We start from the raw sequence: 26,979 nt of genomic DNA, 5'->3' as shown, positions 1-26,979 counted from the left end.
GTTCCAGTTTGGTTAGGTGGAGCTTATTTCTTCTCTATAGGCTTTTTTCACCTGCTTATCTACACATGGAGACCCTGAAGTTCTCTCCATCTAGCTGGCCCAGAACATGAAAATGGGAACATTTAACAGAAAGCTACCATGAAAATCAGTTAATTTATTTACCTAAATTTAGATTCTAGAATTTTTCACATTCATCTCCCTGTATCGTTGGTAACAGCGTATACTATCCCTGGTTCCTCTCCAATGCTCACTACAAATCAGTCTGTTTGACTCGTGAGATCTGACACCTTCACACCTATTAGGCAAATCACACACACACACACCCCTTTAAAAAGGAAATAAAAATACTGTTGTTCTAAAATTACCATGTTATTTCCCATATTTCGAGCAAGCACACAATACTATGATAAATGTTTTCTTTTTTTTTAAATGGTGTGTATGTGTGTAAGTTGTTTCTTTAATGCAGCAGTGACTGCTGCTTTTTATTTTTATTTTGGTGGCAGAGGAAAGAGAGAGAAGGGCATGCCTCAAAGCCAGCCCATACAATGGTAAAAGAGTTGTTACTGCTCTGCAGAGAGGAAGCTTCCATACAAGGAATCTCCAGCTGAGACAGACCTAATACTAATTGCTCGTGGAAGAGCGGAAAAGTCAAACAGCCTGAAAGTGGAGAAATCCAGAGGGAAGAGACATAGCAGTGTAGAGCTAGTGATGGCTAAATCTCCAAACATCTGGAAGATTGGTTTGGTTCAGACGCTTATCTTGAACTTATGAGAACAGAAAATCTTTTGAGGACCTCTTAACATAGTCTGTCCCTGTTGTGGAGGGGCGGGCATTCCCCTTCCCAACCTGCAGCAGCAGAAGCACACTTGCAGGGAGGCTTAGCAGGTCTAGACTCCACCCAAACTTCTGTGGGGAGAAGTTCAGCCCCTGCAGTACTAATCTTGGGAATGGTGCTCTGACTTCTCACTATTCTTGGAAAGGAGGCTCCACTCCCATCCAACATACACACACCTATATCATGTTTTTTGATTAGGTGGCTGTGACACATGCACATCCCCTCTTCACCCTCAACAATGTTCTTCTTGGGAGTGATGACTCCATTGCCCTCCTCCGTAAAACAGCGAGTAACCAGACTGGGCCTCTGAGGCTACTTTTGGATTTTGTGCCTCTGGACTTTTCGTGGGATGGTGCAGAAGACAATAGTGTGCATGTGATCAGCAGAACTGGACTCAAGAGAACAACCTGTCCTCTGGGTCCGCACTATCAGGAAACCCCAGGACTATGGTAGTAGACTGCCAGCTACAGATAGTGAAGGAGGAGGAACAAGAAGGAAGGGAGGAGTTAACAGAATTTTCTCAAGCTCTGAAAAAGATCTGAGTTCACTCCAAGGGAGGAGTGACAGATTCAGTGGGGTGGTTCCTATTTTTCCACCCACAGTAAGAATGAGGATTTAATAGAGACTGTTTTGGTGGGAAGGATTTTGTGTAAGAAAGCTCGGCAAGAGCTTTAAATTGCAATAGAGCCCAGATACTCAGCAGGTGGAAGTCAGCATAACTGTATTAAGCCCGGTGGAGCTATGCTGATTTCCAGCAGCTGAGGATCTGGCACATTGCATTTGGTAGTGCTTGCAAGCTGGCCTGGACAGCAGCAGCCCTGTTAGAGGAGTTCGCTTTGGGAGAGCCAAAGCAGGCAGCAGCGTCCTCACATGTAACTGGAGGGGTTAGCTCCTAATAGCTGGAGGAACTCTGAGTGACCTTAAAGGCCATACATACAAATCTTGCCTGCAAAACCCGTGAGAACTTTTCCTGCTATGATTCTGAACTTTAAAAAGTTAGAGTCTCACAGAGTTATATAACCCTGTGTGGTACTTAATGAAGCGCTGGATGTTAGAAAAATAACTGCAATGTTATTTTGCCCCTGGTACGCTTTGCCTTATAAGGCTTAAACCTAGAGCTAATTCACTTGTGTTTTGTGATCTCTATCATGCTGTAATAATAATACTAAGCACTTTATAGTACTTTTCACTTATAAAAAGTGCTTTACAAACATTATCTAATTATTAATCTTCACAACAGCTCTGTGACATAGGTATATAGGTCAATTTAATGTTCTGTTTTAATAAACTATTAGCACTTTAGTAAATTGCAAAATACAAAAACATTAAATTCACTTAAAAGAAACAAAGATAGTGAGCAAATTGCATTCCTCTCTTGCATTCTAGATGGGTAATACACACAGCAAACGGTCATAGTTATTACCAACTCTGAGGCTTACAGAAAACCATAATCTATGTAACTAATAGTTCAGTTCAATATTTAAGAAAGGCCTGTTTCCTACAGATATTGAAATTCAGTTTTTAGTGACAATTTCTATTTTTTCTTCATATTACTATTATGATTTGTTCTTTGTATTACCATAACACCTGGGAGCCATAGTCATGAACCAGGGTACCATTTTTCAGAGTAACAGCCGTGTTAGTCTGTATTCGCAAAAAGAAAAGGAGTACTTGTGGCACCTTAGAGACTAACCAATTTATTTGAGCATGAGCTTTCGTGAGCATCTGATGAAGTGAGCTGTAGCTCACGAAAGCTCATGCTCAAATAAATTGGTTAGTCTCTAAAGTGCCACAAGTACTCCTTTTCTTTTTTCAGGGTACCATTGTGGTATACAAGCTCAGAACAACAGTCCCTGCCCCAAAGAGTGTACAATCCAAATATAAGATGAGGTAACAGATGGACAGAAAGACAGGAAAGCACAAGGAAACAATGAGACAGAATTGGTCACCATGGGAAGCAACAGTTATTGTCATTAAGTCATATCTGTCTGTCTACACATACACACACAGCATTTTATGCAAGTGTGCATGCTGCATCACCCTCTTTTGGGTTAGATAGTCTCCTATTCCAAAACACCGCCTGCTTTGCAGGCTGGTGCAGAAGGATGAGACAGACGGCCCTGTCTACTTCCCTTCATCTCTGTGGTGATATGCACATGATGAGGCTTCTGCAGGTTCTGGCCATTGTGTGGAGAAGGTTCCTTTTTCACTTCAGTTCCCTGCATTCACCCATGCTAGGGCAGGACACAATCTGGTCTATAAAACTCCCTGTACTACTGTATTACAGACAACAAAAACTACATTAAAATAACATTAAGGTTTCAAAGTCAACCACTTAAAAGTTTGGAAATGCCAGGATTAAGGTTAGATGTGCAACCTTAATTCGTATCCCTCGTATATATGCATTATGATACTGTTTTTAATTACATGATCATGTACTATTTACTCCACAGCACCCCTGCCTCACTCAATGCACAGGATGGACCATCGCATGGGGGGTATATCAGGTTTGAGTAGTGAAGAAGACTGATGTCTGTAAGACCACTGCTCTGTTTGTTGCAGAAATTGGAAGCTGTTGAAGTTAGACTTAGGGGATTGAAAGAAGAAAAAGGTTAAAGCAGCTAAATAGTACTCTGAATAGAGAACTGGAGTCTATCCCACCTCTGCAACAGAGTTCCTGTGATGCTGGAGAGTCACTTATACTTTTCACAGGTGGTCACTACTTTTGTGTTCCTCATTTTCTGGGTATCTGACTTGAGATGCTGGGTTCTGACCTGCAGAAGAAGTGCTGAGCAAATGGGAGCTGTGCTCATTCTAAGTCCCATGAAAAAATCAGGTCCCAGGCATCTCCAATTGATACCCAGGGTTAATGGGCACCTTTGACCTTTGTGTCTCAGCTCCTCATCTGTAAAATGGGGATCAGATCTTATCTCACTGGGGTATTATGAAAATAAATTTATGAATATTTATGAAGCACTCATACTACAGTGATTTGCACCAGAGAAACACAAGCAACTTAAAATCTGGCATTTCCTAACTTTTGAATGCTTAACATTGCAGTCTTAATAATGTTATTTTAATGTTGTTTTGGGGTGTAATTTCCTAAGTTTTTAAAAATATAAACTGAGAAAACAAAAATTCCATTATGGGCCATTATAATGATGGTCATATGGTACATTATCAGCAAGGTTGGAACATGTAGATCCACTACACAGACTTCTGCCAGTTGAGCTAATGGAGTAACTGATAGCAGTAGTAGGTTGCCATCCTCTATGTGGCACTAGAAAAGGATGAGACACACTTTACTAGTGGTTTGCACAGATACTTCTGACAGTAGAAGAATGGTGAGACTCAGTAATCTTGGGTTCTATTCCATCCTCTGAGAGGGAGTGTTCTCTAGTGGTCACCTGTCATTTTATCCATTCCCCACCAAGCTTGGCCCAAAAAGTCCTGTCTTCGCCAACCTGCCCCTGTCTCAGTCCTGCCTCTTACCCACCCTTGGCTCTTTGTCCCAGTACCAGTCTCCTTAACAGTAACACTGCCTCATCAGATCATCTCCCTGTCTCCCAGTCTAATCCCATTATCCTTGTCAGCAAGTCCCCTTGGCTCCTCATCTGATCTGTCTGCTCCTCCCACGCACTGGCTCCCCAGGTCCCCACCCAATCTGTTTCCCTCCCTGCTCTCAGTCTCCTTGCCCAGTCACTTCCAATCTCCTTGCTCAACCAGGACCATTCTCATCTGCTTTCCCAGCTGCCCAGCCAGTCTCAGTTTCACCCTCAACTCCCAGTCCCAGTTTCTGTCTTCTCTCCCACTATCAGCCTCCATTTCCAGTCTCCCCGCTGCCCCCCTGCCCCAGGTTTCCTTGTCACAAGACCACTCTCTACCAAATTTCAAATTCTTCTCTAAAGCATGGGGGCAATCTAGCTTCTCAAAGAGAAAGTCACCAGAATTAACATGGGCAATCACCATATTTTTTCCTAGCCTCATTCCAAGAAACTACTACACCATTTGGCTGAAAAAATTCTAGAATAATTCTCCTTGAGGCAGTTACCCATCATGAAAAATTTCAGCCCAAATGGTTAAAGTTTGTCAAAGTAATAAGCAACTGTAAATGGTCTTATAATGGGACATGTCAGGCAACCTTAATAGGTGGTACCACCAGATCCATCTACAATATGTATACACTGATATACCATTTTATCTTGTGTTTTTATCTGCTGTGCAGTTTAATTTAATTATCTGATAACATCAAGCCTTCTTTAACCCAGAATTTTCCATTTCTCACTCGCACTCGCCCCTATTTCTTATATGGAAAGAATGACGTATCCCAGTGGGGCTACTGGACAATCGAGGTGCTAATGGAGCACTCAAGGAAGACAAGACCATTGCAGAGAAGCTAAAGAAATTCTTTGCCTCAGCCTTCACTGCAGAGGATGTGAGGGAGATTCCTACACCTGAGCCATTCTTTTTAGGTGACAAATCAGGAGAACTGTCCCAGATTGAGCGGTCAATAAAGGAGGTTTTAGAACAAATTGATAAATTAAACAGTAATATGTCACCGGGACCAGAAGGTATGCAACCAAGAGTGTTAAAGGAACTCAAATATGAAATTGTAGAACTACTAACTGTGGTATGTAATCTACCACATAAATCAGCCTCTGTACCAGATGACTGGAGGATAGCTAATATAATACCAATTATTTTAAAAAGGCTCTAGAGGTGATCCTGGCAACCGCAAGCTGGTAAGCCTAACTTCAGTATCTGGCAAATTGGTTGAAACTACAGCAAAGAGCAGAATGATCAGACACATAAATGAACACAATATGTTGGGGAAGAATCAACATGGCTTTTTTAAAGGGAAATCATGCATCACGAATCAATTAGAATTCTTTGAGGGGTCAACAAACATGTGGACAAGTGATCCAGTGAATATAGTGTACTTGGACTTTCAGAAAGCCTTTGACAAGTTCCTATACCAAAGGCTCATAAGAAAAGTAAGGAGTTATGGGGGTAAGAAGAAAGGTCCTCTCATGCATCAGTAACTGGTTAAAAAAAAGGAAACGAAGGGTAGGAATAAACGGTCAGTTTTCACAGTGGAGAGAGGTAAATAACCGGGTCCCCCAAGGCTCCGTACTGGACCACTGCTGTTCAACATATTCTTAAATGATCTGGAGAAAGGGATAAACACTGAGGTGCCAAAGTTTGCAGACAATACAAAATTATTCAAGCTAGTTAAGTCCAATACTGACTGCAAAGAGTTACAAAGAGATCTCACAAACTGGGTGACTGGGCAATAAAATGGCAAATGAAATTCAATGCTAATAAGTGCAAAGTAATGCATATTGGAAAACAGAGTCACCCATACAAAATGAAGGGGTTCTAAATTCACTGTTTCCAAGATCTTTTTCTTGAGTGGTGTCATAGTGAGCAGTTCTCTGAAAACATCTACTCAATGTGCAGTGGCAGTCAAAAAAGCTAACAGAATGTTAGGAACCATTAGGAAAGGGATAGATAATAAGACAGAAAACATCATAATGCCACTATATAAATCCATGGTACATCCACAACTTGAATATTGCATGCTGTTCTGGTCACCAGTCATGGGGTGCAGCCCTCATCAACAGCCTGGTGCATCCTCCTGCTCATGTTGGGGATTAGTTCGAGGCCAATGCTCACACCTGCAGTCTTCACACCGGCACTCTGTCTCTGTTCCTGTATATGGCTCCTCTCTCAGCTCCCAGGACCACAGAATCCTCTTCTTGACTCAGCCCTCCAGCTAGGTCATCATCTGTGTTTTCCACTTCCATGGAGGGAGGAAGATATCTCTGTCTAACAGTCTAGCCATTTCCCCAGTGGCAAGTGGGGGGGACCCAGGCCTGCCCACTACTCCAGGCCTCAACCCAGGAACCCTGTAAATAGCAGCCTCCTGCTGTTCCTCTGTAACTTCAGTCAATGCTACTCTATTTCTCTGGGCCACTTCCCCATGGCCCCAGCATCTTCTTCGCCCTTATCTCAGGGCCTCAGCTGCTCAGTCCCAGGCGCCAGTCACTGCTCTGTCCAAAGTGCTTACAGTTCTCTCAGCCCTCCAGGGATGCAGTCTTTACTTCCCGGGCTCCCATCGGAAAGTGACCTAGTCTGCCCTGTAGTTCCCTTTTTTATGGACCTGCTGGGATCTGATTGGCTATTCCTTGCAGCCTCTCTCCTATTGGCTGCTTCCTGCGCAACCTCCCCAGGGACATTAACTCCTTCTCTGCCAGTGTGGGACGGTTGCCCCATCACATCACCCCATCTCAAAAAAAGATATATTAGAATTGGGAAAAATACAGAGAAGGTCAACAAAAATTATTAGGGGTATGGAACAGCTTCCATACAAGGAGAGATTAAGAAGACTAGGACTATTCAGATTAGGGGGCTGATAGAGCGCTACACAATCATGAATGGTGTGGAGAAAATGAATAAGGAAGTGTTATTTACCCCTTCACATAACACAAGAACCAGGGATCTGCCAATTAAATTAATAGGCAGCAGGTTTAAAACAAACATAAGGAAGTTCTTCTTCACACAACACATAGTCAACCTATGGAACTCATTGCCAGGGGATGCTGTGAAGGCCAAAGTATAACTGGGTTAAAAAAAATGGATAAACTCATGGAGTATAGTTCCATCACTAACTATTAGCCAAGATGGTCAGTAATGCAACCCCATGCAATGGTTGTCCCTAAATCTCTGACTGCCAGAAGCTGGGCCTGGATGACAGGGAATGGATCACTCAGTAATTGCCCTGTTCTGTTCATTCCCTCTGAAGCACTGGCCACTGTCGGAAAACAAGATATTGGGCTAGATGGACCATTGGTCTGATCCAGTATAGCCATTCTTATTATCTTATTTCTTAGCCCCGTTTTATTTAAATATACAGATGAATAATCACAATGGCACCCAAGATGGATATGTCAGGTGAGGTAAACATTCTAAAAAAGAATGAACCCTTGGAGCCATGCCCTCCAAATACCATTACCTGTAACTGTCACAATGATTGTTTCCCCCGATGTAATCGGGAAAGGAACCTTTGATGGCTTCTGAATATCAAAACGTCTACTGCCAGTTAATGTGAAGTAAGAGGGGGATTTAATAAATACGATGCACCAGAAAGCTGTGTTTCATACCTGTGATACTGAGGCCATTACTTATATTTTTAAAATGTGAGGGAAAATATTTTACAACATTTATCCAGTAGGTTGGCATTATGTGAATGAAATGGATGCTCAGTGGCAGAGACATCAGACGTCAAAACCTTGAGCTGTTCATAAGTATCTGGAGCCAAAACTGCAATAGCAAAAATCATCTACAAAAAAGCTGATTTTATAAAAATAGAAGTGCACTGCAGAGGGGTATTTTGTATATGATTTTTTTAAATAAATCTGTTAAAATGTGATATTATTCAAGCTTATAGAACAAAACACAAGAAAACTTCAAGTCTGTACATCCATTTCAAGGGTACTATGACTTCAGAAACCACTTGAACTTTGTTTTTCTCCTGTATTTAGCATCATCAGAACTCCTTCATGTGTATATCTCAGCCACCTGCTTTTTGACTGTGGGTTGCCTGGAACCTGCCCCTTAAAGGGCGCCTGGAACTTTACTGGGGAGTCACAGGCTTACCCCACTTTTTCATTGTACTTTCCTTCCTCCTATTTTTTGTTTTTAGCCGTCAACTTCTTTTATTGCTCTGAACCAGTTCCTAAATGCAGTTACCCTGACCCTACATGTTAAGACTTCTTTCTTCCTTCCCATTGGCTGTATTCACGCAGGACTACCATTTATAAAAAGGGGGGGAATGGAGAAGAATAGCAATAAGCTCCTTTCCTTTGAGGTATGTAGATGCAGCACCTGGTTTCTGATTCCAAGTTCCATTATACAAGGGCTCATCTAAAAACTGTTGGTTTATGGAGCCCTGATTGAAGTCTATAATCTGCTCTTCAGAATGATGAGGGAATGAGAGGAAGATCTGAGAAATGACTGAGTCTGTATTAATGGAAATCCAGGTCCAAATTAATCAATTATAGCTGGCTGGTCCATAACAGAGTTCCTGGGGGGCAAAAACTCCACTTTATCTAGATATTTATGTGGTCCTCATCACCATAATATCAGATACAGCAGAGCAGAGTAGATGGCAGGTAGGTAGGCTAAAAGACTGCAACACTAGTCCATTGGGTTGATGAGGTTCAACAAGGACAAGTGCAGAGTCCTGCACTTAGGACGGAAGAATCCAATGCACCGCTACAGACTAGCGACCGAATGGCTAGGCAGCAGTTCTGCAGAAAAGGACCAAGGGGTGACAGTGGACGAGAAGCTGGATATGAGTCAACAGTGTGCCCTTGTTGCCAAGAAGGCCAATGGCATTTTGGGATGTATAAGTAGGGGCCTAGCCAGCAGATCGAGGGACATGATCATTCCCCTCTATTCAACACTGGTGAGGCCTCATCTGGAGTACTGTGTCCAGTTTGGGGCCCCACACTACAAGAAGGATGTGGAAAAATTGGAAAAAGTCCAGCGGAGGGCAACAAAAATGATTAGGGGACTGGAACACATGAGTTATGAGGAGAGGCTGAGGGAACTGGGGATGTTTAGTCTACGGAAGAGAAGAATGAGGGGGGATTTGATAGCTGCTTTCAACTACCTGAAAGGGGGTTCCAAAGAGGATGGCTCTAGACTGTTCTCAGTGGTAGCAGATAACAGAACAAGGAGTAATGGTCTCAAGTTGCAGTGGGGGAGATTTAGGTTGGATATTAGGAAAAACTTTTTCACTAGGAGGGTGGTGAAACACTGGAATGCATTACCTAGGGAGGTGGTGGAATCTCCTTCCTTAGAAGTTTTTAAGGTCAGGCTTGACAAAGCCCTGGCTGGGATGATTTAATTGGGGATCGGTCCTGCTTTGAGCAGGGGGTTGGACTAGATGACCTCCTGAGGTCCCTTCCAACCCTGATATTCTATGATTCTATGAATAGTAACCTGCCCCAAAACTGAACCCGTATGTTCTGAGGGAGAGATCCAGGTACCTGGAGGATTCAGCACTTGAGGAACCCCTACCCTATCGCACACCTTGGTGTAAATCACTGGGGAAGGCGGCGGTGAAATACCTTCTACTCTTCCCCTGGAATAAATGCCCCCTTGGCACAAAAACCACCACTGGTGCAGGAAGATACAGTTTTCACCTTCTTGTGCTAGCTGGAGCACATTTATTTCCAAGTGTCCAGCTACTGTGAAGCTTAAGAAAGTAATGGATTTGTCATACTATTGCTAAAATGGAAACAACTCTAGAAGAATTAAAATGATAGGCAATTTACCTCTACTCTTGCCACAACTCACTATACCATTTATTCAAAGTGGCTTCATTGTTTTCAACTTAGATACATGCAGCCTGATGCATCCCTATCCTGGATGCAGTGCAATATTCCTTATGCCATACATCAGTGTTTCCCAAACTTGGGACACTGCTTGGGCAGGGAAAGCCCCTGGCAGGCCAGGCCAGTTTGTTTACCTGCTGTGTCTGCAGGTTCGGCTGATCGCGGCTCCCACTGGCCGCAGTTTGCCGCTGCAGGCCAATGGGGGCAGCGGGAAGCGGTGCGGTCCGAGGGATGTACTGGCCGCTGCTTCCCGCAGCCCCCATTGGCCTGGAGTGGCGAACCGTGGCCAGTGGGAGCTGCGATCGGCCGAACCTGTGGACACGGCAGGTAAACAAACCAGCCCGGCCCGCCAGGGGTTTTCCCTGAACAAGCGGCGTCCTGAGTTTGGGAAACACTGCCATACATAATAGTGCCTTGTTTGATCCTGAGTGAAATCGGGAATAGAGGACTCTCAGACATCTGGGCTCTGAATACACAGGGTTGCATGTGGCTGAACTGATAATTACAACTGGGAAAGTGAGGAATTGGCTGGGGGTGGGAATGATGTGCGGGAGGGGAAAAGATAATGGTAGCTATCGTTTATGTGACACACATGAAAGAGTTAATTAATATAATTACAAGCGGCTCGTATCAGTGTCATTTCCCAAAGATATGCTTGATCCAACTGATTTCAATGGAAGCCCCTCAGAGGTTTGGGCCGGACATAAACATTCAATGAGAATTTATTCCCTGTGATACAAATGCACCTATATTACTTTATGGAATTCTACCACTGCTGTTTGTCTATGATAGAAGGAGGCAGACTGGAGTGGATAGCAGCAGCATGCACATCCACAAAAGGTAGGTGGTCTCATACAAAGAACTGTAGCAGAGGAAAGAGATCAGATTGCAGTGTATCGTGTGTGTTGGGATAACAGTCAAAGACCTGCAGGCTCGTCCTCTGGCAGAGAGAGGATAGAGTGAGATGGTCACAACGTTCATTACATTTTTAATATGGATGCATGGACTGGAAATATTCAAGAATCACTGGTATAGTACACACTGGTATAGTACAGTATAGTACATATACCATATATTTAGACATTCAGTACACACATAGGCAACTACTTAGACTACAATCCCTTTCACACATGGGTTATAAATTGTTAATTTCACCCATTAATCCAATACTTTTTGAAAACATGGAAAGAACAGTTGAGAGACTTACCTCAGCTGTACATACTTTGCATCTTGCTCTATCTTGATTATCAGAACCCTAAGAGAAAAACAGTTGTTTAGTAAGAAAACTGATTAAAATTATATTGACCAGGAAAATAAATATAAAACATATTAGCGTCATCTCCTTGGCTGAATTAAAGAACAACAGGGCCAAATCTATTATGAAAAGTGAATGCTTTGTTACTCCAGAATCTGGTTCACATTTGATAATTGGCACCTTTCTTGCATTTATAGTTTTTATTTTATGCAAACACTCTTAAATACTCCTCAAGTCAATAAGGCACAAAAAGATAAGCCTGAAACTCACTATGGACAATCAGCTTAAACTGGGGCTCAAGATTGTGGAGCCTCTCTGAGCCTTTAGAAATAATCAAGGTTTATGGTGTTTAACCATCAGTCTCAGGAGAAAATATATATCATGCAGCTCTGGTGAGATAAAGCCCTCAAAAAAGCGTCATGTATTTTTGTAGTACTTGATAGGACTTTGGAGGGAAAAATGATTATCCTTCACAAACAACGGCTTCAGAAACCCCCATCATGAACCCAAGATGTACACATAGAACAAAGCCCAGACACGTCTCCCCACTCGAGTGTAAAACTTGCTCACAGTTTGATCAGCAATGGAGCAGGTTAACATGTCAGAAAATACTGTTCAAGGCCACTGCCTCTCTCACTAAAACTGAAAAACTGGGCACAAAAAGGCAATGCATTGTACATCATCTGGTCAGAAGTATTACTACTGAAAATTGTAGGTGGTGAGCAAAAAGTGGTGCTGTAGCAAAAGTCTGTTGTGTATGCCTGTTTTAGATTCTGACCGTTCCGTGACCTACCTGAGTGCATCACTGTAGTTCTGGACCAACACAGACCTTTCCTTCTGGCCATGAGCTAGACAGGGAGTCATGTCCTCTGTGAATGTTATACTCAAACAATTTTCCTGTGGTCAGTGAATCCTGAATCTGTGGTGTGTATGTCTCTCTGCTGACACAACAGTTGTCATATCACTGTCACAACTGGGGGTTCATGCTCCATGTAAGTTTACTTCCCATTTTAAAAAATAACCAATCTTAGGTTCCAATCCTTGCAGGTGATGATCAGATCCTCAGGGGTGATGAGTACCCTCAATTTCCACTGACTTCACTGGGAGTTGTGAGAGCTCAGCAACTCTCAGGCAGTGCTATGATCCTGGCAAGGCTGAGCCCATTCATCTAACTACGAAAGGAAGTTTGAATTTCCTCTCTCCATGAAGGACTGAAACAATTTCAAATTTAAGCCTGGATAGTTTAAATAAAATCTTGCTCTTTTCTTTTGTAAATCAGATAAGGGATGACCCAAAATACAACCAGAAATCAAAAGAAAGAAATGAATGTGTATGCTAGAGAGAAAGAGAGCCTTCCTGTGGTTTAAAATAGTCTCATCATAGTGGTATCCTTCCTATGGTGCCATTTTACTGGTGATTTTCTTGTTTCATCAACATTCTCATGCCATTTCATAGATTCTTGTTAACTTCGGTCCATTTGTAGTATTTATATTGGAGATGTTCATCTCTTTGAATATTAGTGGCCACCCTTAAAACCTTGCAAATTTTGCCTTTTTGCATGTAATCACTGTGCAAGAATAGAACATTCATGACTGATTTCCAAAGCAGAGCCCCAAAAGAAGGCTTATGAGTGATGAGTGATCTAACAAAGGGGAAGACCACCTCACATTCCCTCTTAGATCACTGAAATGACTAACTGCCCGTGCATCTGAGAAAGGATTCCATTAAATATTCCTGTTACTCAGGAAGCTTCTCTTTGTACATCAGTAACAAACAAACAGAAGGTTTTTGAAAGAGTGGGGCATTGAAACACTGGCAGTTCTCAGAAGGAGGTTGGTTTGCCTGTCTCTCACAGGGCTGAAGTCTGATATTTAGGGAGTTCCAGCCTGTCTTGCACTAGGGAGCTGAGATCCAAGAGCAATATGGAACCTTTGAAGATCATCCATACGTTCAAGTGGGCTTTCTGTTGGTTTCTCCAAGCAGTTTCTGAGGCATTTAAGTAAGGGACTCTTTAGCTAAAAAAGATCACAAAAGGGGAGACATGAGCAACAGGCTGTGAAATACTGAAGATGAGGGTTTTAACGCATGTTTTTCCTGAATAAAAAGCTAAGATGGATAGAAAAAAACTGAAACCACTTAAGATTTATGAAGTCTCTCTCTCTCTCTCTCTCTCTCTCTCTCTCCCTGTTAATTTTTTCTAATACTTGACCTTCTTGTTCAGTTATCTCACAGGCCAGTATTCCAATAACTACCTGTTTCTAACAATGACCTCTGTACAAAACCTCCAGTGTTTTTAAAAAAAATGGTTGATATTTATTTTTTAAAGTTGTGGCTATTGCAACATGTACTACACTAAATTCCTGGGGAACCATGTCAGTCTGCAAAATCTCCAGTGCCTCCCCCTACTTCATCTCCCTGGAGTCATATATAACCTTACTAGTTGGAACTGTAGGTAACCACCATCATGGGGAATATTTTCCTCCTACATTTTAGAACAGTATAATTTATAACATGATATTAAAACCAACATAAATTAGTAATTCAATCCCTATATTCCAATTTAATGAATTAGAGGCTTCATTGCATTATTGTTTTGTGCCACTGGACCAATCATTTGGTTTACAAACAGAATGTATTTCTTTATTAATCAATAAATGCATATTAAATAAAGGTATCTTACATAAAATTATGCTGATATCTCACAGGGGCCAGCATGGAATTATTTAAAATATTATTTTCTTAGTTTACTCTCAACAAAATTAAATAAAAATATGAAATTTGTGTCTTCATTTTAAACTCCTTTTAAGAGGACAGGGATGAAGTTATTGCCCGGTGGCAACTGAGGAGCACTTATCAAGATAATTATTTTAGGATTACAGTTCTGGGCTTTATACAATGTGGATCATTAAGGATCATTTTGGACATCCACTGAGTAACCCATAGTCAAAAAAGGGCATGACAAACAAATGGCACAATTATTGTATTTGGGTACTTGCAACACTCTTTCAGATAAGAAAGAAAAAGTGAATGCAGGCTACTTGGGAATGAATCAGCCCATAGTATTTATTTATTTAACAGTTGTAAAAAATAATTCATAACCCAGAAGAATTCCACCACAAATAATTTCCAATCTCTGAAGAAGAAGAAGAAGAAGAAGAAGAGCCAACCCCCAAGCCCACACACACTTCAGGAGTGTTCCCTAAGCACATACAATTTTGATGTGATGCCCGAAACCCAAGTCTCCTACTCAGGGAACTACCTTTCAGATTAACCAAACCACATATTAAAATAGGCAGAGTCAGGAGGGAGCCAAAAGATAGATTTTTTTCATGACTTTTAACATGGTGCAAACTCAGTCCTAGAATCACAGAATCATAGAATCATAGAATATCAGGGTTGGAAGGGACCTCAGGAGGTCATCTAGTCCAACCCCCTGCTCAAAGCAGGACCGATCCCCAATTAAATCATCCCAGCCAGGGCTTTGTCAAGCCTGACCTTAAAAACTTCTAAGGAAGGAGATTCTACCACCTCCCTAGGTAACGCATTCCAGTGTTTCACCACCCTCCTAGTGAAAAAGTTTTTCCTAATATCCAACCTAAACCTCCCCCACTGCAACTTGAGACCATTACTCCTTGTCCTGTCATCTTCTACCACTGAGAATAGTCTAGAACCATCCTCTTTGGAACCACCTCTCAGGTAGCTGAAAGCAGCTATCAAATCCCCCCTCATTCTTCTCTTCTGCAGACTAAATAATCCCAGTTCCCTCAGCCTCTCCTCATAAGTCATGTGTTCCAGACCCCTAATCATTTTTGTTGCCCTCCGCTGGACTCTCTCCAATTTTTCCACATCCTTCTTGTAGTGTGGGGCCCAAAACTGGACACAGTACTCCAGATGAGGCCTCACCAATGTCGAATAGAGTGGAACGATCACGTCCCTTGATCTGCTGGCTATGCCCCTACTTATACATCCCAAAATGCCATTGGCCTTCTTGGCAACAAGGGCACACTGTTGACTCATATCCAGCTTCTCGTCCACTGTCACCCCTAGGTCCTTTTCTGCAGAACTGCTGCCTAGCCATTCGGTCCCTAGTCTGTAGCGGTGCATTGGATTCTTCCGTCCTAAGTGCAGGACCCTGCACTTATCCTTGTAGAACCTCATCAGATTTCTTTTGACCCAATCCTTCAATTTGTCTAGGTCCCTCTGTATCCTATCCCTACCTGCCACCGTATCTACCACTCCTCCTAGTTTAGTATCATCCGCAAATTTGCTGAGAGTGCAATCCACACCATCCTCTAGATCATTTATGAAGATATTGAAGAAAAGCGGCCCCAGGACCGACCCTTGGGGCACTCCACTTGATACCGGCTACCATCTAGACATGGAGCCATTGATCACTACCCGTTGAGCCCGACAATCTAGCCAACTTTCTACCCATCTTATAGTGCATTCATCCAGCCCATACTACTTTAACTTGCTGACAAGAATACTGTGTGAGACCGTGTCAAAAGCTTTGCTAAAGTCAAGAAACAATACATTCACAGCTTTCCCTTCATCCACAGAACCAGTAATCTCATCATCGAAGGCGATTAGATTAGTCAGGCATGACCTTCCCTTGGTGAATCCATGCTGACTGTTCCTGATCACTTTCCTCTCGTGTAAGTGCTTCAGGATTGACTTCTTGAGGACCTGCTCCATGATTTTTCCGGGGACTGAGGTGAGGCTGACTGGCCTGTAGTTCCCCATATCCTCCTTCTTTCCTTTTTTAAAGATGTGCACTACATTAGCCTTTTTCCAGTCATCCGGGACTTCCCCCGATCGCCATGAGTTTTCAAAGATAATGACCAATGGCTCTGCAATCACAGCTGCCAAATCCTTTAGCACTCTCGGATGCAACGCATCCGGCCCCATGGACTTGTGCACGTCCAGCTTTTCTAAATAGTCCCGAACCACTTCTTTCTCCACAAGGGCTGGCCACCTACTCCCCATGCTGTGTTGCCCAGCACAGCAGTCTGGGAGCTGACCTTGTTCGTGAAGACAGAGGCAAAAAAAGCATTGAGTACATTAGCTTTTTCCACATCCTCTGTCACTAGGTTGCCTCCCTCATTCAGTAAGGGGCCCACACTTTCCTTGGCTTTCTTCTTGTTGCCAACATACCTGAAGAAACCCTTCTTGTTACACTTAACAACTCTTGTTAGCTGCAGCTCCAGGTGCGATTTGGCCCTCCTGATTTCATTCCTACATGCTCGAGCAACATTTTTATACTCTTCCCTGGTCATTTGTCCAATCTTCCACATCTTGTAAGCTTCTTTTTTATGTTTAAGATCCGCAAGGATTTCACTGATATGCTAAGCTGGTCGCCTGCCATATTTACTATTCTTTCGACACATCCTTTATAATACCTCTACAATTCTTATGCTACCCTTGTTGTTTCAGTATGCCCTTTCTCAAAAAAAATTGATTTTGGGTGAGAAGCTCACCTGTTTAAGAACTGTATCTTAACCTGCTAGTAAAATAAAAAACTGCCTACTCCAAACATACATTTATTAGCTGTACAGGCACACATTGGGAACAGGAAAACAGATCCCCTTCACAGTGTCATCTGAATTCACCTTTGACTGGCTGGCACTGTAGTCAGAATGGGGAGCTTGCAGTCTAAAAGTCATTCATGGATTTTTATTTCCTAACATGAGTTCTACTGAGTTTTTCCTCACCATCCTTCATGTGGGTGTACTATACTCTTATAATTATATAATTAGCATATTCCGCACCTATTTTTCCCTGGTCAATGGTGTGAAATATAAATACAGATATGCATAAAGCTATATACTTGGCAAGTGAAGAAGCACAGCCATTTAAGAAAAAAATCTGAGTCACTAAGTATTCCCACATTTGTAGCCCAGATGATGGTCTTGTACCTAGATGCACTGATCTGTCACCATTATCAGAACAGCTTTTCTTGGTGTGAGTCCATCACTTTAAAATTGTGGCAGACACATTGGTACAATGAGCTCTTGCACTTGGGACCTGCATAAATACCATATGCTTTACTGTCAACCACCAAGGGACAGACATGTTTTGGCAGCCATAAACAGGCAATAAGACACACTCCTTGCCTCACTGCCAAGTTCTCAAATCTGCATTTTAATACTTCAATAGCAGCTGCAGAGGGAATCAAATATGGCAGAGGAGAGTTTGAGGGTCTTGTAGAATACTACAGAACATTGCAGATTATCACATAGGTCAACCACATTGTTCGGCAAATAGCACTGTATGACTAATTCAAAATTCAAATTGTGGGTTTGAGAATTATTGGACTGTAAGAGGCTACTCCCTCACACCTCACCAATCAAAGGAAGAAGAAAGGACAAAAAGTCTGAGAAACAAACAAACAGATTCTGTTTCTATTTTGGGCAGTTCCCAAAGTTTTAATCATTCCACTCTTGGCAGGCAAGACAGCAGTCCAATTTCTTCCACAACAGGGTCCAAATAAGCCATTCTAATTCCTCTTTGTGAGTAGAGAAAATATCAGAAGGGTTTTGAAGTGATAAAGTCAAAAGGAACCTTCTCATTTAGGTTCAGATTCTGATACTCTTACTCACAGTGAATTGCACCTTATTCTATGAATAGCCCCATCAAAGTCAATAAGATTAGTCCTGGAATAAGATGCTACTAATCCAGAGTTTGGGCCTCCAATGTTTTAGAGAGTAATGTTTCTGCAGGGAATGATACAGATTCTCTATGTAGATGTACAATGTATTGACTCAGAAAGTAAGAAAAACAAATATTTTGTTGTCAAATTTCTTCCTGTTATGAGTCAATATTAGACTTGTTTTATTTCAGGAAAGCCTAACCCTGGTCTATATAAAAGTTTTCTCCTAAATATACTCTGCTGACATGCTTATTCCTGGAGACCTGCTTAATTATCCAAAATGTAAAAGAAGGTGAAAGAGCTCTGTTTGAATAGTCCTGATGCTGCCTCAGCAATTTCTGCTCCTGGCACATGCTAATTCAACAGCCACTGATCATTTGGAGTTAAAGTGCAAGCAGCCAGCTGAATAGGATGCAGTTGTTCTTATTCTTGTGTTGAATATCAGGGTCAGAGGTGCGTACCAGATAACACATAGCAGATGTAGGGAGAGTAAAAAGAATGTTAACTTATGGTGACCACCTACATTTCAAGGAAATAGAAGGACTGTACGAAAAAATACAAGGAAAGGTTATTTTTAAAGGAACTGCATCATATAATATTTTTGGTACAAAAATCATGCAGAATACAAAATCCTATATTGGTATCACAGTGCAGGATCCATTAGGTGAATATTACAGAAATATATAACATCCACCCTATACTGACTTTATGTACCATAATATGGGACATCTTTAAAACACTAGAAGCATGATCCCCCTATATTCACTACAAACATAACAAAAGTTATGTTTCTTTTTACACTGTCCACATGTTCTATAGCAGCTTTGTCATGGAGCAGCAGAATGGCAAACCTGTAAAGGTGAGATGAAGAAAAAAGAAAATCTGATCTGAATTTGAAGGAAGATCTTCTGGACAATTATCTAGATAAATGCAGACACATCATTCCACTTGAGTAGCCACAAAACAGAGATTCGACATAGGAGAAGAGAATTTTATGAACAGTTTTAGCTGCTTCATCCTGTTTTCTGACCCTGGGCTAGATCCTCAAACCTGCTCCAGCTGTGCAAAAGGCCCCTCGTTATATCAAATAGGCAGTTGAGGATTCCTCCAATAAAGGCATACAGAGTGACAAATTTATGTGACCACTATAGCTAGCATAACTTAGAACAGTTACTTGGCTGCTCCAAGTTACTGAAGGCTGTTTCAGACCTTGGCAGCCTCACAACTGGGAGAGAAGAAAGATTCCACCTGATCATGTCTTGTGCCTACATTTAGGTATTGCAAGAGACAGGTGTGAAGAATGTAATTATTTTAGGTATTAGCAATAAGTAAACAACCTACTGTACTTTCAGGGAACACAAAAACACTTAAACAATTTTAGATACAGCAGCCACCTAAAACTCTTGCTTTTGTTTTTCCTGCCAAGAGACATTTGTTAAATATTCTGAAATTCTATAAGGAAGTTCATATAAGTTGTAAGGACAAAGAAGTCTTAAAGCATTCCTGATTATTTTGCTAGAGGATGAGAAAATGTAAACAAACCTTGATTGTAGAAACAAAGATGCCTAACTACCTCAGAACCAAATGTATTTCTACCATTCTACAGGCATGTACTGTCTAAATAGGTTAAAAATAATTGTGCAAGTCACGATAAAACTTTTCTGACAAAATAAGGGAAACTTTGTTGAAAATATCAATAAAAAGCCATCCAGCTCAGAGTGCATAGTTTATCTGTGACACAATTACTTGATTTTTTTTTTAAGTAATGTATGTAGAAAAACCTAAAGGAAGGTTATGCGTGAAAGAACATAGGTTAAAGAATAGGTGTAAGGAGGCAAGTTCCCCTAGAATAAAAAGCAGTGAGTAAAAATAATGATATACAGATGAATGAATGACTTGATGTCATCGACTAGTACTTGCTGTCTATTTTAGAATGAATTGTTCCATTCATTTCTATGGAAATTTTGTTCTGGTATTGAGTATGCAATTCAACTTCCTGATTTGGTGAATTAACAATATAGGCAAGTAAATATCCACAATACTCAAGTGGTATCAGACCGCTCCAATGCTGTTTGGAGGTGCTGATACCCTACTTTTAAAAGGCCTAGTTGCCTCATTTAGACAATGGGTTGAAATGAAGGAAAGGAAAATTTATACTGAGGGCCCAGAAGGCCTCACAAATTCTGAGCTTCTATACAACATATATCACATCTCAAGTAACATTAAAAATCAACTCCCCTGATTCTCAGAAAGGGAGAAATATTCAAAATTATTTGCAATCTAAAGAAGTCATTCTTTCTCACAATCAAAACAATCCGCAGAAACGACTCCTAGTTTATGGCTAAAGCTTGGCTGAAACAATCTAGCAAATCATTTCTCAGAACGTGGAAGGGAATGTATCCCCCTCAGTTAACTTTTGGGCTGCTGCCACTTTCCATTTTGGCAAACAAAGGAATGTTGTGGGCACCATATAAAGGCATCTATGGCAGCCTGAGGGTTAAAGTAGACATTTCTTATCTTTGACAGATGGTTAATTCATGGTCATTATTGCTAAATTCAATTGCTTAATAATTTAGATATGACAAACATGTGTGTAGTAATGTTTGCCAGGGCACCCTTCTAGAATCCCAGGATGCAATAACCCCCTCAATGCTTTCACCACACATCCCCATGCTGAGTATGACAGATTGAAACAAATACAGCCTTTCTGGATATTTTAACTCCCTAGCACTGCTCTTGTTACATTAAAGAGTGGTTCTAGGGAGTTGTGTGTTCTGAAAAACAATGAGGAGTCTGGTGGCACCTTAAAGACTAACAGATTTATTTGGGCATAAGCTTTTGGGGGTAAAAAACCCACTTCTTCAGATGCAGATCTTTTCTTCAGGTGTTTTTTTACTCATGAAAGCTTATGCCCAAATAACTCTGTTAGTCTTTAAGCTGCCACCGGACTCCTTGTTGTTTTTGTGGATACAGACTAACACGGCTGCCCCTCTGATACTGTGTGTTCTGAGTTACTTTTGCTAGGGCTGCCTGAACTGGCTTGACTAAAAATAGCAATTTAGTCAGTAAACTTAATAAAAGATCAAATTTTTACAATGGTCTCAACTTATCCTTCAGTTTTACAGCTGCACATATTAACATTTAAGCAATCTTATTACCTAACTTGCAGACATAGAGCCTAATCCCAAAAGGTGCTGAGTATCAGCAGCTCCTACTGAAGTGATGCTCAGCACCTCTCAAGACCAGCCCATAATCAAGGAGGCAGATGTATTAGCATTTGCACCAACAACTAATTGCACTTGTAATTTTCAGCCTGCAATTAATTGTAGTTGCAAAGATGGAGCCAATTATATAGGCAGCCTTTTAAGTATCAGGCTCTTGATGTTAAAAGAAATAACAGGCTATTCCGTGCCCACCCCCTGCACCAAACCCAGTCCATTTTATTTTTATTTATTTATTTATTTTGAGTGGGGAACAGAACACAAATATCTGGCAAGTATTTCTTTAACAGTTCATATTTCTCTGCATTGCCTTCCTTCAACTAATACAGGCAACAGAACATCCCTCTTCCCCACTTTGGCACCAGAAAGCACCTTACAACAGGAGACTTGATCCAAAGCCCAATGAAGTTTAAAGACTCCCATTGACTTCAAAGGGCTTGGGTCAGACCCAAAGTCAACGTACTAACATTCTAGCACAAAATACCAAGCCACAACACTGGCTGAAATCCATATAATTTATATGTTGTTGCTAGAGCTGTGCAAAACGTTCACACAACTCCAAAAATCTGAAAACTGCTTGCTCTTTTGTTTCATTACAAATGAGAAACAGAGTCCAGGTTTGCAAAACATTTTGCCAAGGTTCACTAATTTATTGTGCTGATTTAGGCTAATTTATGGGCTTTGTATCGAAATATGCTAAATGTGTGGCTTTGACCACAAAAACCAGGTATAACTCAGTAGCTTTGGGTTTCCTTTCAAGATCTTAAGTTTATACGTTTCCTGTACTTTTTCCCTCTCTTTAACCCACACGGTGTCACTTTATGCCTCTCTCTCTGCAAAACCCTGATATGTAATACTTTTAGAACGTAAGCTTTTGGGGACCGAGGTCTTGCCTTTGCTTTTTGGTTTGGTGCCTAGTTACACACCATTGTCACTATAGAAAAAATTATACTAATAAAATGAAGAATGATAAAAACCAATTATAATAAAAGGGAAAAGTCACATGGTGTTTTTCCAGTGTGGCTACTAGTCCGGCTCACAATTCTGGCAAGCCAGGAAGCCCCAAGTAAATATATGAAACCTAAACCTTACTTATTAGTTTTCATTTGTTACAACCATGGGGAAAACTGAACCCAAACCCTTCGTATATTCCGGGCTTGTGAACACATTAACCAGTTCTGACGTAAAATATTCACCATATCTACTTCAAATTAAACAACAGCTGAGGAAACCCCTCCAAGTCACATCTCGCTCTTATTGCATAGTCCACAACACACAAAATCATAATGGCTTTAAACTGTTGCCACTTGGGATCTGATCTTACAAGGTGCTGTGAAGAATTGAACACTCTCAACTCCTTCTGAAACTAATGGGAATTGAGGTACACAGCACCTTACAGGATTCTCTCAATATCTTGTGGGATTGGGTCCTTGGTCAGTAAGTGCTCTGACATCTGGAGGTTTTAAAACGACACCTCCTTTTCTCGCCCTGAACTTGAGGTTGTAACCATATGTTTGTAAAAGGTTTACAGAACACAAATAAAACCAATGGAAGCTCATCATAACAGTACACCAACATATGGTGTACTGTGCAGAGTGAAAGACAATCTAAGATGGAAGAGAATATTCTGCATTAGTTCCCTCACCTTTTGTATCCAGGTTAACACACACTTCTGGTGAGCAATCAAGTTTTTGCAGTCACAGAAGTGCAGCAGAGCGTCACGACCCATCTCATCTCCTTCTCGACAGATAAAGCATTCTTTTGACTCTAATTAAAAAGATTAATAAAGTAAGAGAACACATCAGGTTTGCATCAATCATAGCCCATGTGGTTCTTATTATTGCAATTAAAAGTTATCTCCTCAAAATTGTTGGATGAAAGTGCCATTGTCTACAATTGAAAACACATTGAAGGGAGTTTTCCAACTTATTCTATTTTAAACAGTCAAATTTAAAGAACATTGTGGAGATAATGTGTTCAAAAGGGTCCTTAAAGGCAATCTATCAGGAAAAATACATTTCTGTCCCATGAAATCCCCTTATAAAGAATGTGCATTGTGCATCTTAGTGCTTTTTGTTTTAAAAAAGAATGAACATTTTGGGCCTAATTTTTGAAGGTGCATCAAACGCAGCCTCTGATATTGAAGGGGTAATTTAGAGTTCAGTCCTGCAACATGCTGAGGCCTTAAACTTGCACTTACATCACTGGGAGTTAGAGCGCCCAACACTTCTTAGGAGTGCTCAGCACTTTCCATGATCGAGCCTTTACTGTGCTTAAGTTCTTGCACCCAACCAGTCAAATTTTTAGCTGGTGCAAATTGGCTCTGTTGATGTCAGCGGCGTGTGGTCATTTACATCAGCAGAGAATTTGATCCTCAGTTTTTCACATCGAAGCTTTTGCACCCACAAAAACTTGGATTTGTGCCTACTGCATTTGCAAGCATAAATTAACTATTTTTTGCACATGCAAAATCTTACGTGTATAAACCTGTGCAATCCAAATGCACACAAAATTGCACCTGCTGTTTTAATTAATTTGGAAGTCTGGCTCTTTATGACTTTCTTCGAAGTATGTTACAGTTTTGAATTCTGCTGCAAAGCATAGTTTTAATGACAGGATGATTAAATAAAGAATGCTAGTATATGCTGATGGCTTTTTAAAGCTTTCTTTGTGTAAGCCAGCTTTTTTTTTTTTAAACTGCTGCTCTTGTATTTGGCAACGGATGCAATGGCTTCATGGAATTCTGCTAAAAAAATATCCAAAATGCAAGTATACTTACATACTCAGGCACTAACTTCTGAAGTAGTCTGCTTGATGCTATTTAAATAAAGATTTGAACACTGGGAAAGGAATCTCTTTTCCAGAAACAAATGGGAACGAAACAATTCTTAATATGTAGTGTATCACAAAGAAAAACCCCAATGGAAATCACAGAGAAAATACTTGGATTTTTGTGAAATGGGTGATAAAAGGCCCCTGCCACCTCTATCTGCACTGAAGGCTGCTCATCATTTTGCCTTTTCTTGTTTCTGAAAAACAACTGTCCCTCACATCACATGTTGCTGCTCCATGGGCAGTGGCGGCACTGTGGATTTTATGTGACAAAATGAGGATAATCAATTTCAATCTACTCAAACACCTTTTAGAAAAGTGCAACAGACATCATGATTTGTACTACAGTACTGGCATCTAAGAGGGCCATATTTTTTGCTCAGATGTAAGCACCCAACTCTCACTGACTTCCAAGGAGCCATGTTTACACATCTGAGGGCAATTTGGCATTTAAAGAACAATCATTTGTGAAAAAAAGAAACATGAGAGAAGTACAGAATAAGCACCTATACTCAGTGATGAGCTGCCAAAATCTGAAGAACCGGTTCCTTCAGTCGCTCCGGGTCTTCGGCGGCACTTCGGCGGCAGGTACTTCACTCGCTCCGGGTCTTCGGCGGCACTGAAGTACCTGCCGCCGAAGTGCCGCCGAACATCCAGAGTGAGTAAAGGACCCACCGCCGAAGTCCCGAAGCGTCACCGGGTGAGTGAAAATTAAAAAGGGATTCTCAGCCAGGGGAGCCTCCCCAGCTGGGAGCTCAGGCGGGCCGGACAGGACCGTCCTGTGGGCTGGATGTGGCCCACGGGCCGGAGTTTGCCCACCCCTTTAACAACCGGTTCTAAACCGGCTTCAAAATTTAACAACTCGTTCGCGCGAACCGGTGCGCACTGGCTCCAGCTCACCACTGCCTATACTTACATGGCATAGGGAATGCATGGGGAAACCCAGACACTGTTAGCAAATGGAACTTTCCTTGCAATGGCCACAATGAATATGGTATTACCCACACCCTTGTCTCCACAATGAATTTAAAGAAAATGAATTTCAAAGAAAATGTAGTGAAAAGAGAAGACATGACACTTGATAGCTGATAAAAAGCCTGTTTATGCCTAATACAGAGGATCAATTATTGAAGAACAGTTAAATGTGAACCATTTAATTCTGCAAGGCATCCAACATCTATAGTACTGTGCTAGGTAAGTGCTGGTCATGCAAATTAAAGCTGCCTGGGAACATACAGTACTTTTGACTTGCACTTACAATTTTCTAAGTTCTCAAAAACTTTTAGAGATGAGGATATGTTTTACATTCCCATTGAGGCTATTTCCTTCCCTTTTCTACATTGTCTGCCACCCTTTGGAAAAGCATCTCCTCTCTGATCTCCCTGCATCTTTTTGAGCTGTATATCCATATCTAGGAAGGAAAAAACTAACACCGTACTTATTCCTGGGTGTGAATTTAAATAAGGAGTAGGAATGGGCAACCCAATTAAGAGAACAATTCCTAAGTGGCCCAAGACTTGGCCATTGATCCTGAGGAAGAAAGGGGGAGTAAGAATTCCTTTTACACTCTGTGCAGGCCACCTGGACCCTTTTCTATCCTTAGTCCTAAGTATTATATGTAGAAACAACTATCGAATAGGCTTTCAAGAATTTATATGTAATTTTAATTGGCTCTAATTTAAAGTCTAGAGAGAGTCAAAGTTAACGTAATTTACCCCCTTAATGTGCATTTTACTCAAAATTAAAATACCTTTTAGATTCATATCTATTCATAAACATGCTCATACACACCCCAACTTGAATAAGGCACACAGAGTCTAAATGAGTGCATGGAAATCCAAATTATACATCACCCCTGAATTTGGCACCAAATACCTAATGAAAATTTAACAAGTTAGGTGAGGATTACAATCTAAAATGCAATGACTAAAATATATATATACAAAAAATTAAGAGAAGTTATGCTGGTTTAGTTAGCATACCATGTACCTGTGTCTAAATACAGATGCACACAAGGGCCGGCAATCATCAGTTTTTTTATAATTGTATAGATTTCAACGAAGAGGGATATTGCTATATAAAGGAAGTCTCCCTCCCCTCCATTCCCCAAACAGCTCTCCAAAGACTAAAATATGCCTTTTCTTATTGCTGTTTTTAGCCAGAGCATCAATAATTAAACAGGCCATGGTCAGGGGCCCCAAAGCAAACATCACTGGGTTCTGGATGTGCTCCATGCAATCCTCAAGATGTCTAAAGCCAGAGCTTCAGTCCTGACTGGATCGGCAATGACCCATTAGAAACAATAGGGGGAATGTTCAGATTGGATGATGCATGCTACTTCACTTTTATTTACTGGAACTGAGCCACACTACAATCTGAAGCTTCTGCTCGTTTCCTTGGTTTCTCTGAGGCACTCAGACACTACATTGCTGAGCAACACAAGAAGCTATATGAATAAATGATAAAAAAATTTCCCAATGTCATGGCTACTAGAAGTATGCATTATGGAATTAATGTGGTGACATGTCTGGATATTATCGCCACACACTCCGGACTAAAAAGTCCCTCATCTTTTCTTGACTTCCCACTCTTTCCCTCCTTTTTCCTAAGAGCCAGTCTGAAAATCTGGCCCTTCATGGATTAAAAAAGATACATATATTACCATGTGTAGCTAGTGGTTTGGATGTAAGTGAACAGATGTAGATGGGTTATATAGCTTCCAGCCCAGAATGCCCTTATGTATTTTGAAACTGTAGTGGGGTGTATATGCAGTATGTTTAGTG

At 41.1% G+C, this 26,979-nt stretch overlaps 1 protein-coding gene across 1 annotated transcript in view; it reads right to left on the bottom strand.

The window, feature by feature from the left end:
• LOC141992904 (uncharacterized) overlaps positions 1 to 26,979 on the bottom strand; it is a 193,060-nt gene that overhangs the window by 140,624 nt on the left and 25,457 nt on the right. The window contains exons 2-3 of the mRNA XM_074962239.1: positions 23,010 to 23,131; positions 11,447 to 11,494 (exon numbers count right to left, since the gene is read on the bottom strand). Of these exons, the coding sequence (XP_074818340.1) occupies positions 11,447 to 11,494; positions 23,010 to 23,131 (170 nt within the window). The remainder of the gene's footprint in view (positions 1 to 11,446; positions 11,495 to 23,009; positions 23,132 to 26,979) is intronic.

The sequence above is a fragment of the Natator depressus genome, chromosome 8 (assembly GCF_965152275.1).
Source record: "Natator depressus isolate rNatDep1 chromosome 8, rNatDep2.hap1, whole genome shotgun sequence".
Lineage (NCBI taxonomy): Eukaryota > Metazoa > Chordata > Testudines > Cheloniidae > Natator > Natator depressus.
This window is presented reverse-complemented; position numbering and strand designations above follow the sequence as displayed.